Below are 16,009 nucleotides of genomic sequence, written 5' to 3'. Positions count from 1 at the left end.
TCACATCCTGGGTGAGACTGCACTGCATGGGACTGCACCACACTACTCAGAATGGTGAGCAATTTAAACTCTAGGAATTTATCTAGAATGTCTCATTTAATATTTTTGTATCATGATTGACGGAAAGCAAAACCACAGATAAGGGGGGAATGTTATATCCAGAAGACATCTGGCTCCCCTCCGGATTGGAAATTCTTGGAGGGCAGAAGTTATGTCTCACATTTTTGTGACCCTTCCTGGTCCCAGAGGCAGGCTTTATGGCCGGGAGGTGTGCAAGGAACATTTACCCACCAGGCAAATTACCCTACATGATGAAGGAGGCAGAAACTCAGCTACAAGTTCCTCATCATGCTGTCCATAATGGCAAGAAAGGGGGAAACAGCTCAAATATCCTCTATTTATAAGTGGGTCACTTACACATTTAAGGTGTACCCATTTACACAAACACTCTGGACCCAGTAAAAGCATGGTGTACAGGAGGGGTTGACCAGTGTTTTCTGTCAAAGGTCAGTCAACAAACACTTCAGGTGTCATGAGCCAATCTCTACCCCCAACTCAACCCTGATGATAAAGCACAAAAACTAATGAGTGTGGCTGTGTTCCCATAAAACTTTATTTGTGGACACTGACCCTTGAATCTCACATAATTGTCACAAGTCACAAAACAGTATTCTTTTGATTTTTCAACCCTTTAAGTACCCTAAGAACCAGTCTGTGTTCTCATGCTGTCATTAGCAGGCAATGGGTCAGTTTGGATCTAGCTGATGGAAGAATACTAAAAGCGAATTTCAGTACAATATGCTCTGAATGACCCAATATTATAAATTAAAACACCTCCTGGAAAAAAAGAAAATGGACTTCAAGGATTCACAACTGTTGACCCTCAGAAGGGATGGAATTATGGTGGGTTTTGTTCGTCCTTTTGGCTAATCTATAACTTTCCACAACAAAAATAGCATTGTTTTGGTAAATTGTTGGAAAATGCAATAAAATAAGGACAAATAGGAAAATAAGCAACATCAAGCAGGTTCGGCTAAGAAGCTCCGTGGCACAAAGATGCCTAAACTAATCGACCCGGGAAAAAAATGACCTTAATGCAATGTCTGCTCCGGTCCAGCTCAACTGTTCCTAGGTTTCAGCTTCAAAAAAAAATCCTGCCTTCCACCACCCCGTCACCTTTCTCAAGGCCACAGGGATGAAGAGGGGGAGAGGGCGGCTCCCACCCACCGACCCATCTCGGGGCACCACGGGGCTCCGGAGCGCCCCCCTCTGAGCAACCGCGCTCCCTGCAGGTCCCGCCTCCTCGCCATGGCCATCCCGGGCAGCAAGACGGGCTCCAGGAACCAGCAGCCAACCCTGAGCTTGCGTTTCTTCGGATCGGGATAAGGGAAAAGGAGGGTGTTAGGAGGACGCACAGCCTGACTTCTGGGGGCTGGGGAGGGAGAACTGCAAACACTGGTCAAAGGTAACCGTCAGTAAAACTGCAGGCTTACTTACTTTACTTTGCGATCAGGAAAACAGACCTTGCACTTGGCAGGACTCATGATGACCGACCCGCAGACCAGTCCCACGCAACTCCTGCTGGGGGGCGGCGCTTGCACCCCCTTGTGCCCTGGAGCAGCCCTTGATCCCGAGGCCCAGTAGGGCCGCCAGGTCACGGCCCGGAGCCGCAGGAGCCGTCCTGGAGCGCCTCGGGCCGCGTCCTGCGACAGCCGGCCGGCTCCCGACCCTGCGCTGCGCCTGCCCCATCCCGAAACGCGTCCTGCGCGCGCGAGTGTCAGAGGCCGACGCTACGGCCCGGCCCCGCCCACGCCCCGCCCACGCCTCCCGGGTGGGCTCGCCCCGCCCCCTGCGCAGGGCCCGCCTCCGGGCCGGCCACCAGTCACCCAGCGCTGACCTTGGGCGCCAGAGGAGAGCAGCGGAAGACTATTAAAACCCTGCCTTTCGCTTTCCTCCCCAGCTCCCTGCCCTGGGGAAGAAGAATTCTAGACTGCGTACCCCTACCGAGCACAGCAATGGACATGCTAGAACCCAAGCAGCACTGGGAAGTGTTGGGAAATAAGGGAAATTTAAAATGAGAGGTTCCTGCGGAGCCCGTTAAAAGCTCCCGTTGTCAGGACAACTTCTGGCTTCCGAGCTCCTGTTTCTCACTCCCAGGAACTGGTGTGCTTGGCAAACACTGCCAACCCAGTGAGCGTCCAGCGCACACTCTGAACCACCGGGGTCCCCTCCAGGTCAACAGGAGCCCAGCTGCCCCTGTCATCCTAAATAAAATCCCAGGAAGACTGACATTTACCGAGTACGCCTTAGTCACACCCTCACAGTGATCTGATAGTTTTTCTTCCCATCCCACAGACGGAGAAACCCGTGGCCCAGACAGGTTTGTCGGCCAAAGTGACAGAGCTGGACCCAGTGCCTGGGTTTCAGTCAGAAGGAATGCAGGATGCATTTTCAAGGAATATAAGACGAAAAACCCAAACACTGCATAGAAAACACTAAGAATAATGAATATAACGGGAGCTGGCGCTGGGCTCAGCAGAGAGAGCTTGGCAGAAGGTCCTGGGCTCGATACCCAGTACAAGAAAATAACAACAATAATAGTGTGATAAATATAACCTATGTTCATAACAAACGAACAGGCAAAAAATACTGTAAATACTGGCTAATAAATTCCTTTCAAAGACTTGGCACGGTGGTGCACACCTGTCATCCCAGTGGCTGGGGAGGCTGAGGCAGGAGGCTTTCGAGTTCAAAGCCAACCTCAGCAAAAATGAAGCACTAAGTAACTCAGTGAGCCCTGTCTCTAAATAAAAATACAAAATAGGGCTGGGGATGTGGCTCAGGGGTCAAGTGCCCCTGAGTTCAATCGCCAGTACAAAAAAAAAAATCCTTTCAAAAGGTAAAGGCAGGGTCACACCTCCAGGGAGCACCCCAAATTGCCATAATGTGAACTGTGACCCCTTTTGCCGCAGTTGTAGAAACAGTCCTGCCTGAGGGCAGTGAATCTCTGTGCTCTAACCATGTGTTAAATAACATTTCAACAAGTTTAAAAGAATACAAAATAGTTGGGTGGGGTGATGCCCACCTGTAATTCCACAGACTCAGGAGGCTGAGGCAAGAGGATGGCAAGCTGGAGACCAGCCTCAGCAACTTAGCAAGGCCCTAAGAAATTTAACCAGACCCTGTCTCAAAACAAAACAACGACGACAAAAAGGACAGTGATGTAGCTCATGGTAGTGCACCCCTGAGTTACTACCCCAGGGGAGAAAGAAGAGACAAACCAAACAGGTGGACAAAATTCTTAGTTCTTCAGGGTTCTAGAAGGTTCTTCATGGCCTTATCTTTGCCCCTCCAAAAAAGAAATCCACATTTGGAAGTTTTTTCATGCTTTCATTTTTTCTTTTCTTTTTTTTTTTTCAAGTTTCAAAGCATACCAAAAAGTATTCATTCTTCCAGTGACCCAAATTTAAAAGTAAAACTCCTCAAGCTGGGGAGTGTGGCTCAGAGGTAGAGCACGTGCCTAGCAGCTTGATCCCTTCGGCCACACACATAAACAAAAATCTTGGGGGCTGGGGATACAGCTCAGTGGTCGAGTCCTTGCCTAGCATGCATGAAACCCTGGATTCCATCCCCAGCACCACGAAGTAAACAAATAAATAAGTATCTACCTCAAACATAGGGAAATCAGGAAATTAAAATATTTCAAACACCCGACCTTGCCCAGTCGTGTACAAGAGAACTGTTTGCCAGCTTCCTTGCATTGTTCTAGATTCTTATTCTTGGTTGCCAAAGCCCAAACATTCTTCACACTGTGTGGATATTTTACCTCCTCTGCTAAGACTACCTGAAAGGCATCTAACACACCTTGCTTTTACCCAGGGCCTAAGGAAAGGGAGGTCACCTAGGTGGGCTTAGATAATGAGAATGATCATGACATGGATTTATCCCAATTCTATTTTTTCCCCCGAAACAGTCTCTCACTAAGTTGGCCTCCAACTCCTGGGCTCAAGCAGTTCTCCTGCCCCAGCCTCCCTAGTAGCTAGAATTAATGGTGGACACCTTAGCACCCAGCTGGTTTCTCTCTGCCTGTATTATTAGGGAATAGAAGATAGGAATGAAGGAACACTATGTACCCTGTGCACTAAGCCACCTTTATGGTAGTTGATAGGTTTTTGCAGTACTAGGGATTGAACCCAGAGGCACTTGACCACAGAACTACATCCCCAGCCCCAGCCTTTTATTCATTCATTCATTCATTCATTCATTCATTCATTTTGGAGATAGGGTCTCACTAAATTGCCCAGGCTGGCCTCTAACTTGCAATCCTCCTGCTTCAGCCTTTCCAATAGCTGTGATTATGGGTGTGAGAGCACCACCACGCCTGGCTACTACACCACCTTTATACAGACATTACTTGTGCTTTTCAATGAATTTGAAAAAAAAAAATTTGAAAGTGGCTTCAATAGCTGTCTTTTTTGTTTGTTTGTTTGTTTGTTTGGGGGGATTGAGCCCAGGGGTGCTTTGCCACTGAGTTAAGTCCACAACCCTTTTTATTTTTATTTTTTTGAAACAGGGCCTTGCTAAGTTACAGTCTTGAGATCCTCCTATCTCAGCCTCCCCGATGTCGCTGGGATTACAGGGGTGTGCACTGATCCTGGCGCCATCTTGCTCTTTAAGACCTTCCTCTCAGACTCATCAGAGGCTAAATTTAGCTTGTTGGAGTTGCCGAGATAAAACCCACACACCGTCAACAAAAAAAGGCAGGAATTGTAAAAACATTGTTCTACAGGCTCCCGTGGGCCTGTCCTTACCCTCCAATGTGACCCTAAGGAAATCTCTTCTCTCCACTTACTCATCTATAAACACATCCATATATAGTTTGCTTTCATCAAAAGAAAAATAAAATAGAAAGACTTCCTTTCAATATATGAGGGAGGAAATGTTACATTAAGTTCAGAGCAGAAATGAGGGATTTTTCTAAAAAACAGCACTGCCAGGCATGATGGGTCACACCTGTCATTCCAGCAGCTGAGGAGGCTGAGGCAGGAGGATCATGAGTTCAAAGCCAGCCTCAGCAAAAGAGAGGTGCTAAGCAGCTCAGGGAGACCCTGTCTCTAAATAAAATACAAAATAGGGCTGTGGCTGTGGCTCAGTGGTCGAGTGTCCCTGAGTTCAATAACAGTACCAAAAAAAAAAAAAAAGAGTATGATGCTTAAGGGAACAGAGGCAGTAAATGGAGTTAGCTGCTCCGTACCCTGCACTCATTTACGAGCAACCCCCCAACCTCAATATCTGTCCCCCAAGTAGAACAACTCAAAGACAAGAGATCTTTTTCTCCCAAGCCCCCAGAAAACATTTTAGGAGCTATGAAAATGAGGTTTCTTCCAGCCCCTTCCTGAATCAATAAATGAATAAATAAAATATGGAAAGATCCTTGGCGTTCTGCTTACAAACACAAAAAAAATATTTATAGGTGATTTAAAGATTCATGGCCTGCTCAGTGCTTGGCGCTGATGGGAAGAGGTGGGGACGGGGACCATGAACAGGAAGAGGCCGAGGCTCCCATTTCAAGCCACTGGGGATGCTGTTTGGAGAGGGAGGGTGGCACAGGGCCCTGGTGTCACTTTCCTGGTGTTCTCTGACCTACTGGGCAGGGCCACCTCCTTCAGGCAGACTCCACGGGGCTTCCCTGGGGTCCTGGGTCTGCACCCCTAAACTTCCTACCTTGAGGACACCAGCAGGGACGGGGCAGCAGCCGGGGAAGGACCCGGCACCTACGGGTCCTTTGTCCTTCATCTGCCTTTGCAGTCCCCTCCCTCCTCCATGGATGCAGGTGCCACATCCTTAGGTGCATACCAGCCTGGGCCACTGAGGGCCACTGAGCCACCTCTGGGCCATCTGCTCCCAGCCCGTCTCACCAACCGGCCGAGGCAGGCATGTTGTGGTCCTACTTCTGCTCAGCAAGAAATCGCAGCTCAGAGGAGTAACGGGACAGGCCTGAACCCAGACTTGACCCAGACAGTAAGGATCGTGGCCTCACTGCGACACTGTGCCTTGGACCCAGTGACTGTGAGGGCGCAGCGCGACCTGCGTTCATTGTGGTGACCACGGGAACTCCAAAAGCCTGATCCCAGCCCTGTGAGGGAGCGACACTAGGACCTCATTTTAGAGGACAAGGAGACACAGAGCGTCATGCAACTGGGCCCCAAAGGCACATGGCGGCTATGTGGAGGGACAGCCCGGCAGCCTCCAGGACGTGGCCTCAGCATGTGTGCCCTTCACGGCTCCATGACCTGTGGGCAGGGGTGGGAAATGCCCCGGGCTTTGGGCAGCCGGGCCTCTGGTTCATGCTGGCCTCCCTGAGGACAAGGACCGGTCCCGCCCTCTACAGATGCATCCACAGCACCCCGTGCAGTGCCTGGCACCCAGCACAAATGCTCCTGAGCCAAGGAACTGATGGCATAAACCTTAGCGTCTCCTCTTGGCCATGCCACAACTCTCTGGGGACCAGGGAGAAAACTGCTCCAAATGGACACGTTTCCTACATTTTCCACCATCTCCCTCCCCAGTCCCCTCTGCACACACCCACACTGAGACTATAAGAGCCACAAACAACCTTGGAGCCTGCAGTTCAGTCTCCAGAGGGCAGGAGAGCTCTCCAAGGTCAAACGGCTTAAAGGTCACCCAGGAAACAGTCCCTGCCTCCTGACCTTTCCTGTCAACAGGAAGAACATGACAGGACATGGCTGAAGAGTGGTTTGTGTACTCTGAAATGAGGAAGGAAGGGGAGGGAGGTGGCTTTCTGGAGCCCAAGCCTCTTCCCTACCCCAGGGAGAGGGAGCCGCAGCCTCGACACTAGCAGCTGGGTCTAGGTTTCGGTGGCACTGCAGTTCCCAGCACCCTGGGAGCCTCAAATGCTTCTGGGCTTCAGCTTCTTATCTAGGAAGTGCGACGGCTGGTTCACTCCCCCATCATTGATACTGTTTTATTATGAGACATCATTAAAGGTGTTATGATATTTAGAGGAGAAAGTTAGAAAATGCAGAAGAAATTTTCAATCACTCATAATCATACTCCATAAAGACAATGACCATTCACTATCTGGAGACACTCCTTACAGTACACACACACACACACACACACACACACACACACACACACATACACACACACACTTACTAAGCCCCAGGATTTCTGTGCATAATGTGCTCCAGGACTTCTAAGCACATTACACACAATCCACAATCCCTTATTTAAAACTCCCAGAGTCCTGTGTGCTTTGAAATTGGGATTTGTTTGTTTATGAATGAAGGTAAAGCTATTTTTGTTTGTTGGTTTGGTTTTGAGTACCAGGGGATTGAAACCAAGGCGCTTAACCACTGAGCCACATCTCAGCCCTTTAGATTTTTAATTTTGAGGTAGGGTCTCACTAAGTTGCTAAAGCAGGCTTTGAACTTGGAATCCTCCTGCCTCAGCCTCCAGAGCTGCTAGGAGTACAGGTGTGCGCCACTGCACCTGGCAGGAAGGTCAAGTTTTATATCCTGTATCACCGTGTTAAATTTCAGCAGCAGAGCGTGAATATTCACACAAAACCAGGTAAAGATTATAAATAACTTCTCAATGATTCAGGAACTTTTGCTTCCAAATAAGTTCACTGCCAACTGAAAATGTTCACTTGCATAGCTTTAAATTTCGGCACTGAAGCTGAGCCCTGATCCCATTAGTATGCACCCCACAATGTTGCTATTAGGGGAATGAGCTAGTAAAGGGTGGCTTTGAATCTGGGCACCTTATGCCAGGCTCACTGTTTATTAAAAAAAATAAGGTCACACTGAGGTAAGGTCACACAAAGGTAAGGTGGTACATGTTGTAATCCCAGAGACTCAGGAGGCTGAGGCAGGAGAATCACACATTTGAGGCCAGCCTTAGCCATTTAACAAAATTCTGTCTCAAAATAAAATTAAAAGGCTGGAGATGTAAGCTCAGAGGTAAAGCACCCCTGGGTTCAATTCTCGGTACCAAAAATTAAATGAAACTAAATGAACACTGAATCATGGTCTTTGGTAACCTTCACTTCAGAGTACGCAAGCAGCTCTTCAGCCATATCATGTAATGTTCTCCTCAGCTCTGTTTCTGAGAGTTGCACGGGAATTCCAGCCATCAAGGACAGCTTCCAAGTCCAAAGGAAGGCCAAGTTCCAACCCCTGACCTGAGATGAACCCAAAGCAGAGGACATGGGAAGACGGAGCAGAAAAGACTGTGCAGAGCCACTGGATCTATAAGCTTGGGCAGCCGTTGGCCCAGAAAGGAGAGGAGGGGGGTCTGCACAACATGTTAAAAACCCAAGAGAAATTCCAAATCGGAGTTTAACTCCAGAATCCGTCTGTGAGGTCACCAAATACACGCAAGAGGAATTTTAAGAAAATAAAATTCCACTGCTACAATAAAATTGTTTAGCCATTCATCCGTCTGCCCATTCCTTCCTTCCTTCCCACACCCATTCAAGTCTTTTTCATGCCCCCAGAATGCAGAATTCTGCTGTGGCAAGCTCAGGTTGCTTGCTTCGTTTTGGCATTTGAAAAATATTCATTGAAAATCCAGTATGAAGCCTCGCTTGGACGCCTGTCATCCCAGTGGCTTGGGAGGCTGAGGCAGGAGGATCGCAAGTTCAAAGTCAGCCCCAGCAACTCAGTGAGGCCCTAAGCAACTCAGTGAGACCCTGACTCTAAATAAAATATAAAAAGGCTCAATGGTTAAGTGGCCCTGAGTCCAATCCCTGGTACCAATAAATAAATAAATAAACAAAGCCTCCTGTGAACTAGCATGAAGCTGGGCAGTGGGGAAGTCAGAGACGGTTATCATCAACATGGCCCTGCACTCACGAACTGCAGACCCAGGCAGAAAGCCAGGGACTAACAAGTGGCCAAATGAGGAAATCAAAGCTATAATCGCAAGGAGTGAGTGAGTGTCCTGAGGACACTAAAACAGAGTGGTCAATACAGAACTTGGGGTCAGGATAGGGGGATACCTTAAAGGTGGGACAGGGGCAAGGAAGTCCCCTGGAAAAGGTGATTTTGATGAGCAAGGAACTGGGGGAACAGGAAGGTGATGGCAGGACCAGATAAATTTTCAGAGCTCAGTTGCAAAATCCAAACAAGAAACTCTTTTCTTATTTAAATATATATATTTATTTTTTTTTTAATAATATATATTTCAGTTCTGGGAACTGAACCCAAGGGGCGCTCTGCAGGTGAGCTACATCCCCAGCACTTACTATTATTATTTCTATTTTTATTTTAAGACAAGTGCTCACTAAACTGTCTAGTCTAGCCTTAAACTTGCAATCCTTCTGCCTCAGCCTACCCAAGAGCTGGAACTCTGGGATTAGAGGTGTGCATCACTGTGCCGCCTTCAAAAATTATTATCACAAGAGGGTGACGGCAAAGTATTAAATCAAGCATGTGGTCCCTCTAAGGGCAAGGCACATGCCTGGACAGTTGGTCCTGGTGAGTAGCCCTGCAGGAAGAGGACAAAAGAGAGGCACAGCAAGGGCAAGAGCCCAGAAGGAGACCCAGCTTGAGTGCTCAGTGGTGAGGACACAGCAGGAAAGAGGGCCTCTTTGAAGATTGCTCTTCAAAAGAGCTTCTGCCCAGGCCACAGGTTTCAACTTATGGACTTTCCATCTGTGATTTTGCAGTCTCCTGCCAGTGGCCCTGCAGGAAGAGGCCCAGCAGGAAGGACGCCTTCCGAAGCAGAAGAGAAGCCAGAGGGCCCCCAGGAATGGCTGAGGGAGAGGGCAGACCACACCCACACCACCTGACTGTGCTCCCACTCGAACAGAGGGCCTGGACAAATACCCTGGGCTTCTCCCACGTCTTAGTTTTCTGTATTGGAAGTGGTTACATTAGGGTCAGAAGAACCAGCACAAATCCCTGGCCCCTGCTTTCATTTTGTGGAAAGTGAGTACCTCAAAATGTCACATTTGTCCGAATATAGACAATTTAGCAGCTGCTATGGTGTCAATGTGTCTCCCAAAAGTTCACAGGCCAGAAACTCAATCCCCAGATTCACGTGTTGACGGTACTTGGAGATGGATCCCTTGGCGGGTAGTTAGGATTGGATGAGATCCTGGGGGTGGGGCCCGGCGATGGCCTTAGTGAATTTATAAGAAGAGGAAGAGAGACCAGAGCTAGCACTCCCGCTCTGTCTCCCCATGTGATATCTTCCACCATGTTGTGGTGCAACAAGTAGGCCCTCACCAGATGCTGAGCGGATGCCAGAGCCAAGTTCTCGGCCCGCCCAGCCTCCAGAACGGGAGTCAAATAAACTTTTATTTTTTTATTTTTTATTTTTTTGTAGTGCTGGGGATTGAACCCAGGAGCACTTAACCACTGAGCCACATCCGCAGCCCTTTTTTCTATTTTATTTAGAGACAGGGTCTCATTGAATTGCTTATGACCTTGCTAAATTGTTGAGGATGGCTTTGAACTCACAATTCTCCTGCCTCAGCTGCTCAAGCTACTGGGATTACAGGTATATGCCACCACGCCCACCTTAAACTTTTATACGCTGCCAGGTCTCAGGTATTTTGTTATAGCAATGAAAACTAAGACAATAGCTTTACAGGAAAAATACTAATTAAATGGAGCTTCCTGGATTCTATTAACAGGAACTTTTGTTCACCATACTTGCCTTCTTGGGTCAGGATTCACTTCCTCAATGCTACATCTGGTTATAGGCAACTCATCAGCTGGCCTTACCACATTGCTGTTAGATAAAATATATGTGAGTCCCTTGTTTTAGACTAAGCTCCTGTACTTAAACCCCAGCAGACCATACCAGAATGGAGTCACTCATGCTAAGTGCCACATAATCAAACTAAACTTGAAAATGGATCAAGCTTTTAGAGAACAAGAAATTCACACCAACCAATCAGAAGGGGCCAGCATGCTAAGGCAGTCCCCCTTGTTTAACCCTATAAGGAAACGACTAGTCTGCTTTCTATTCCATACTCCTCATTTCCTCAGCCCTTTTCCATCTATAAACTAGCCTGTTGTGCTCAGCTTCCTGGAATACCTGTTCTATGTTGTAGAATGAGCTGTTACCTCGTTCTAGACTTGCTAATAGAAGCCAAATCAATCTTCAAAATAATTTGTGGTGATTTTGTCTTTTGACACCACCCTCTAGAACTCATGTCCAAAACCTGCTTGAGCGTTGACCTGGGGACCCCAGGGAATAGGCATTACTCTCTTGCAGGAGAGGAAGAGCCCAGGGGCACCATCCACAAAGCAACACTGTGGAGGGGTTTTATGAAGATGAGATTAAGGGGCCCTGTGGACATACCTTCAGGAGTTGGCCCAAGGCCCTACCAGTAGATGTGGACAAGGGGTCAACAGAGGACTGGCAAACACCAGGTACTGAGCCTCCCAAAGATGCCGAAATCCAAGGCCAAAAATTCTACATAACAGCCTGCTCAGCCTCATTTTGATTTGGGTTGTTCCCAACAGGCTGGAACACATAGGTTTTGACCTAATTTTTTAATCCAACCACCAGAGGCAGAGGCACTAGCACAACTGTCTGAGCTTAACTCCCTGAAGATTCTTTGACACGAGATTCTCATGATGGGTCATTGGACCAAAGAACCCTGTGGGCGTCCTCCACCAGAGGCTCCTGGTTCTGGGAGTCAGCTGGGACTGGGGCTGTTCCCCATGGCTGTCGGCATCCTGGGAGGTGCCAGCAGAGCCCCTTCATGGCCCCTGGGGAGGGTGCAGGGGAAAGAAAGTTGGAGAGCAGGGCACAGAGCACCCTGTGGCACGTGGAAAGGACCTGGGCTTTGCAGATGCAGATTTGGCCTTGAACTTGATTCTGCCACTTCCCAGATGTGTGTCTTCAGAAAGATCTCCCTGCCTGGGTTTCAGTTTCCCCATCTGTGAAGTGAGCCTGCTCCAGCCTTGTTCCCTTGTCAGGGGCAAGTGGGTAATGTATGTAAACTGGGGGTAGAAGAAAGGCGGTCAGGCTCTGGGTGAACCTGGGTGCTCAGGGTGGGGCGAAGATACTGGATGGACAAGGGCCAGGCCAGGAAGGAGCTGGGGGAAACTGACCACTTAAGCGCCTACTGTGTACCAAACTCTGCATATTTCACAAACATTATCGTATTTAACCCCTTCCACGTTTTACAGAGAAGGCCCAGAGGTGGGAGAGGTGAGGGCCACGCCCAAGGTCCCGTAGCAGGAGGTGGCAGAGCCAGGGCTATGCTCCCGGTACCAGGCTCCCAAGGCTCCTCTTTCTTCAGCCCTTCCAGAAGTTCACCACAGTCTCCCTGAAGACCCTCTATGCAAAAGGTTGGCCTTTGCTTTTTTCTCTACCTTCTTCCAGCAACCAGGATTAAAGGTCACTGGGAAGATGGTGCATGTGAAAGACCCTATCCAGGTCTTTCCCATTGGGGTAGAGAGGACAGGAAACGCTGGAAGGAACAAAACTTCACCTTTAAGGTGGGGAGACGGGAGGAAGGAACAGGGGACAGAGAGCAGAGTCTCTCCAGCGGGCAGTTATGCTGGGGGCTCATTGCTCTTCTCTCTTTCCCCAAATTTTCTTCCAGCGACTGCTGTTCTCTGGGGCTGGAAGGTCAATAACAGAACAACAGCAAAAAGCCACCAACTGCACCCCTGGGGTAGTCCCACCCGTTATCAACCTTCAAGTCAGTGCTCATTTCCAACATCAGTGGTGGTGGAGGATTATCATTATTTGAGTTTGTGTGTTTTAGGCATCGCTGGGGGACGCTGGTTTTCAGTTGTTAGTTACCTGCTGAATCAATTAGCGGAAATGAATGAATGGCTGCCTCTTTGGGAACGCCCTCTCCCTCCAGGCTCCCCAGATCACCTTTGGTTCTTTGGGCTTCAATCATAACTAGATATAACACGAGGTGTGGGGCTGCGGACACCCCTGTCATCCCAGGGGCAGGGGCAGAGCTGAGGCAGGGAGATGGCAAGTTCAGGCAGCCTCAGCAACCCAGCAAGACCTCGTCTCAAAATAAAATACAATACAAAGGACTGGGGAATAGCTCAGTGGAAAAGCACCCCTGAGTTCAATCCCCACTATCCATCCCCCCAAAATAAATCCTAGTTACACTCCAGTCATCCTCCCCAGCTGGGCTGAGATGGACTAGAAAGACAGTTTGCTGGTACAGAACACAGTACACTCAGTAGGTGCTTAATAGGTGATTTTGAAAGGAAGCAAATAGCTATCACTTCTATTTTGGAGGGTGGCGATATTGAGGATTGAACTCAGGGGCACTTGACCACTGAGCCACACCCCAGCCCTATTTGGTATTTTACTTAGAGACAGGGTCTCACTGAGTTGCTCAGGGCCTGGCTTTTGCTGAGGCTGGCTTTGAACTCGCGATCCTCCTGCCTCGGCCTCCCAGCTGCTGGGGTAACAGGCGTGCACCACGGCATCCTGCTACTTCTACTTTTTGACACAGCTACCCTTGAAATGTTGGTGGGGGGGCAGCCTGGTGGGGGACAGGCCAGGGAGGGGTGTGGGACACCCCTAACGCTGCCCACCTGTGCACGCACTGTCTGGAGGAGAAAGGCCCGTTACCTCATGGTGGGGACCGAGGTCTCAGGTTCACTTGCAGTGTTAGGAGAGTCCGAGGACGCGGCACCCAGGCTGGCCCGGCTGCCCCTCCGGGGGGACTCTCGGAAGGAGCTGGCCCCCGAGTCGTCGTCGGAGGAGTTGTCGTCAAAGGAGCCCAGGATGAAGCTGGTCAGGAGCTGCCGCTTGAGGTGAGCCTGCTTCTCGTCGGCTCTGGAGGGGGGCCTGGCTGGCTGGCCCTGGGGCCGGGCTGGGGAGGACAGGCCATTGGTACCTGGGGCTTCTGGTCCCTGGGTCCCCGTCCCGCTGGCGGTGGGTTCCGGGGAGGGCCACATGCCATCGGAAGAAACGGGGATTCTCGGGGGCCTCTGGTGCGCGGGGGGTCTGGAGCTTCTCTGCCGATGGGCGCCTTCGGGGCTCGGGGGGGCGGCCAGCTCGGCCCCGCCGGGGGTCCCTGGCGGGAGGGTGGCACTGCCATTTCCCTGGAGGTGGTCCTCCGAGCTGTCTGAGGCTGGAGAGGCCTCCTGGCTCAGTGTGAAGCTGGCCTCCAACTGACCATTGGTGGCTGGCTGGGCATCTGTCATTTTCCCCCAGATTTTTAACCAGGAGCAGGTCAGACAGTAGAAGATCAGGCAAGACAGGAAAAGAAGCAAGACCATTCAGGAAATCTGTAAAGAAAAGGAGAGAGACTTTAAGGTCTGAGTAAGGAGTCCTTTCTCACATAAAGGAGCTGGTGGGCGCAGGGCAGCGGGCAGAGGTGGTCCTCCACCCAGCCTGGCCCAGGAGGTGCTCTGTGACGGGGCTGGCCCTCCACCGCCTGGGTCTGGGTTTCTTGACTCTAGTTTAATGACACGGCTAAGGGTTTTATTTTTGCACAGGCATGGCACTGGGGATTGAACCCAGGGGCACTCCACCACTGAGCCCCATCCCCAGGCCTATTCTGTATTTTATTTAGAGACAGGGTCTCACTGAGTTGCTGAGCACCTTGATTTTGCCAAGACTGGCTTTGAACTCACGATCCTCCTGCCTCAGCCTCCCGAGTTCATGTGGTAGGAATGGAGTCCCCCTTGCAGTACAGCACTGTGGAGAGGGGGGCCTTTGAGAGGCAACTGGGCTGTGAGAAAGGGATTCATGGGGTGGGTTGGTTGACACCAGAGTAGGTCATTAGAGAAGTGAGTCTGGACCCCTCTCTTTTTTTCCCCATTGGTACTAACCCAGAGGCACTTTATTACTGAGCCACATCCCCAACTCTTTTAATTTTTTTCTTTTGAGCCAAGGTCACACTAAGTTACTTAGAGCCTCACCAAATTGCTGAGGCTGGCCTCAAATTGTGATCCTCCTGCTTCAGCCTCCCAAACTACTGGGATTATAGGTGTACTGGACCCTTCTTTCAGGAGCTCTCTTGCCCTGTGCCTCCTACTTGAGACACAGTAAGAGGGCCCCCTTTGATCTTAGCCATCCCAGCTTCTAGATCTGTAAGAAATAAATCTCTGTTCTTTAAAAATGACTGGTTTCAGGTATTCTAACAGCACACTACTAAGGTAGCAATACTAACACATGCTTCACATGAACCATGAACCTGCACGTGAAAGAGGACTAAGTGAGCAGCATTATTCCTAAAGCCAAAAAAGCAGAAACAACCCAGATACCCTTGACTGAAGAACAGGTAACCAGAATGTCAACCCACAACACAATGGAGCCATGAAAAGGGACGAAGCTCTGATCCAAGCTATAAGGTGGAGGCATTTAAAGACATTATGTCAAGTGAAAGAAGCCAGGTACATGACCACAGACTGGATGGTTCCATCATATGACTTGTCCAGGATGCAGACAAAAGGAAGACTGAGGGCTGCTGCAGGGTGGGGAGGCAGGGGCTGGCTAAAGGTGGAGCATATGGGGCAGGGGGATCAACACGTTCTGAAACTGATCAGGGAGATGGTGAAGACTCTGAAAACCCATGACTTCTCCTTCACTCGAGTGAAATTGTATGGTTCGTGAATTATGTCTCAATGAAACTGTTAACTTTTTTTTAATGATTAAGATATACAGTTGGTATCCGAAAATTCCATATCTGCAGATTTAACTGACTGGACGAAAAATATCTGGGGAAGGGCTGGGGACATGGCTCAGTGGGTAGAGTGCTTGCCTCGAATGCATAAGGCCCTGGGTCAAATCCCCAGCACCATAAAAATATTTTTAAAAAATAGAGGGAAAACATTTGCATCTGCACTAAACAGACGTTTCCCTGAATGATTCTGTGCACAGCTGCCCACAACATGGCCTCGCGTCAGGCATGTGAGTGGCCTAGAGACGGTGGCCTACGAGGGGAGGAGCGCAGGTCTGGAGGCAGACACACCGTTCTCCATATGAGTGTTGGTATCCACGGCCCTGGAGCCAATCTGCTGTGGCTCTCGTG

The 16,009-nt window shown here is 49.6% G+C and overlaps 1 protein-coding gene across 1 annotated transcript in view; it reads right to left on the bottom strand.

The window, feature by feature from the left end:
- The window catches only part of Acacb (acetyl-CoA carboxylase beta), a 130,496-nt gene that overhangs the window by 88,473 nt on the left and 26,014 nt on the right, over positions 1 to 16,009 (bottom strand). Inside the window, exon 2 of the mRNA XM_026409178.2 lies at positions 13,600 to 14,261. Coding sequence (XP_026264963.2) covers positions 13,600 to 14,252 — 653 coding nt within the window. The 5' untranslated portion in view covers positions 14,253 to 14,261. The remainder of the gene's footprint in view (positions 1 to 13,599; positions 14,262 to 16,009) is intronic.

This window comes from Urocitellus parryii, chromosome 3 (assembly GCF_045843805.1).
Source record: "Urocitellus parryii isolate mUroPar1 chromosome 3, mUroPar1.hap1, whole genome shotgun sequence".
Lineage (NCBI taxonomy): Eukaryota > Metazoa > Chordata > Mammalia > Rodentia > Sciuridae > Urocitellus > Urocitellus parryii.
Note: the sequence above shows the minus strand (reverse complement) of the source record. Positions and strands in the feature narration are given on the sequence as shown.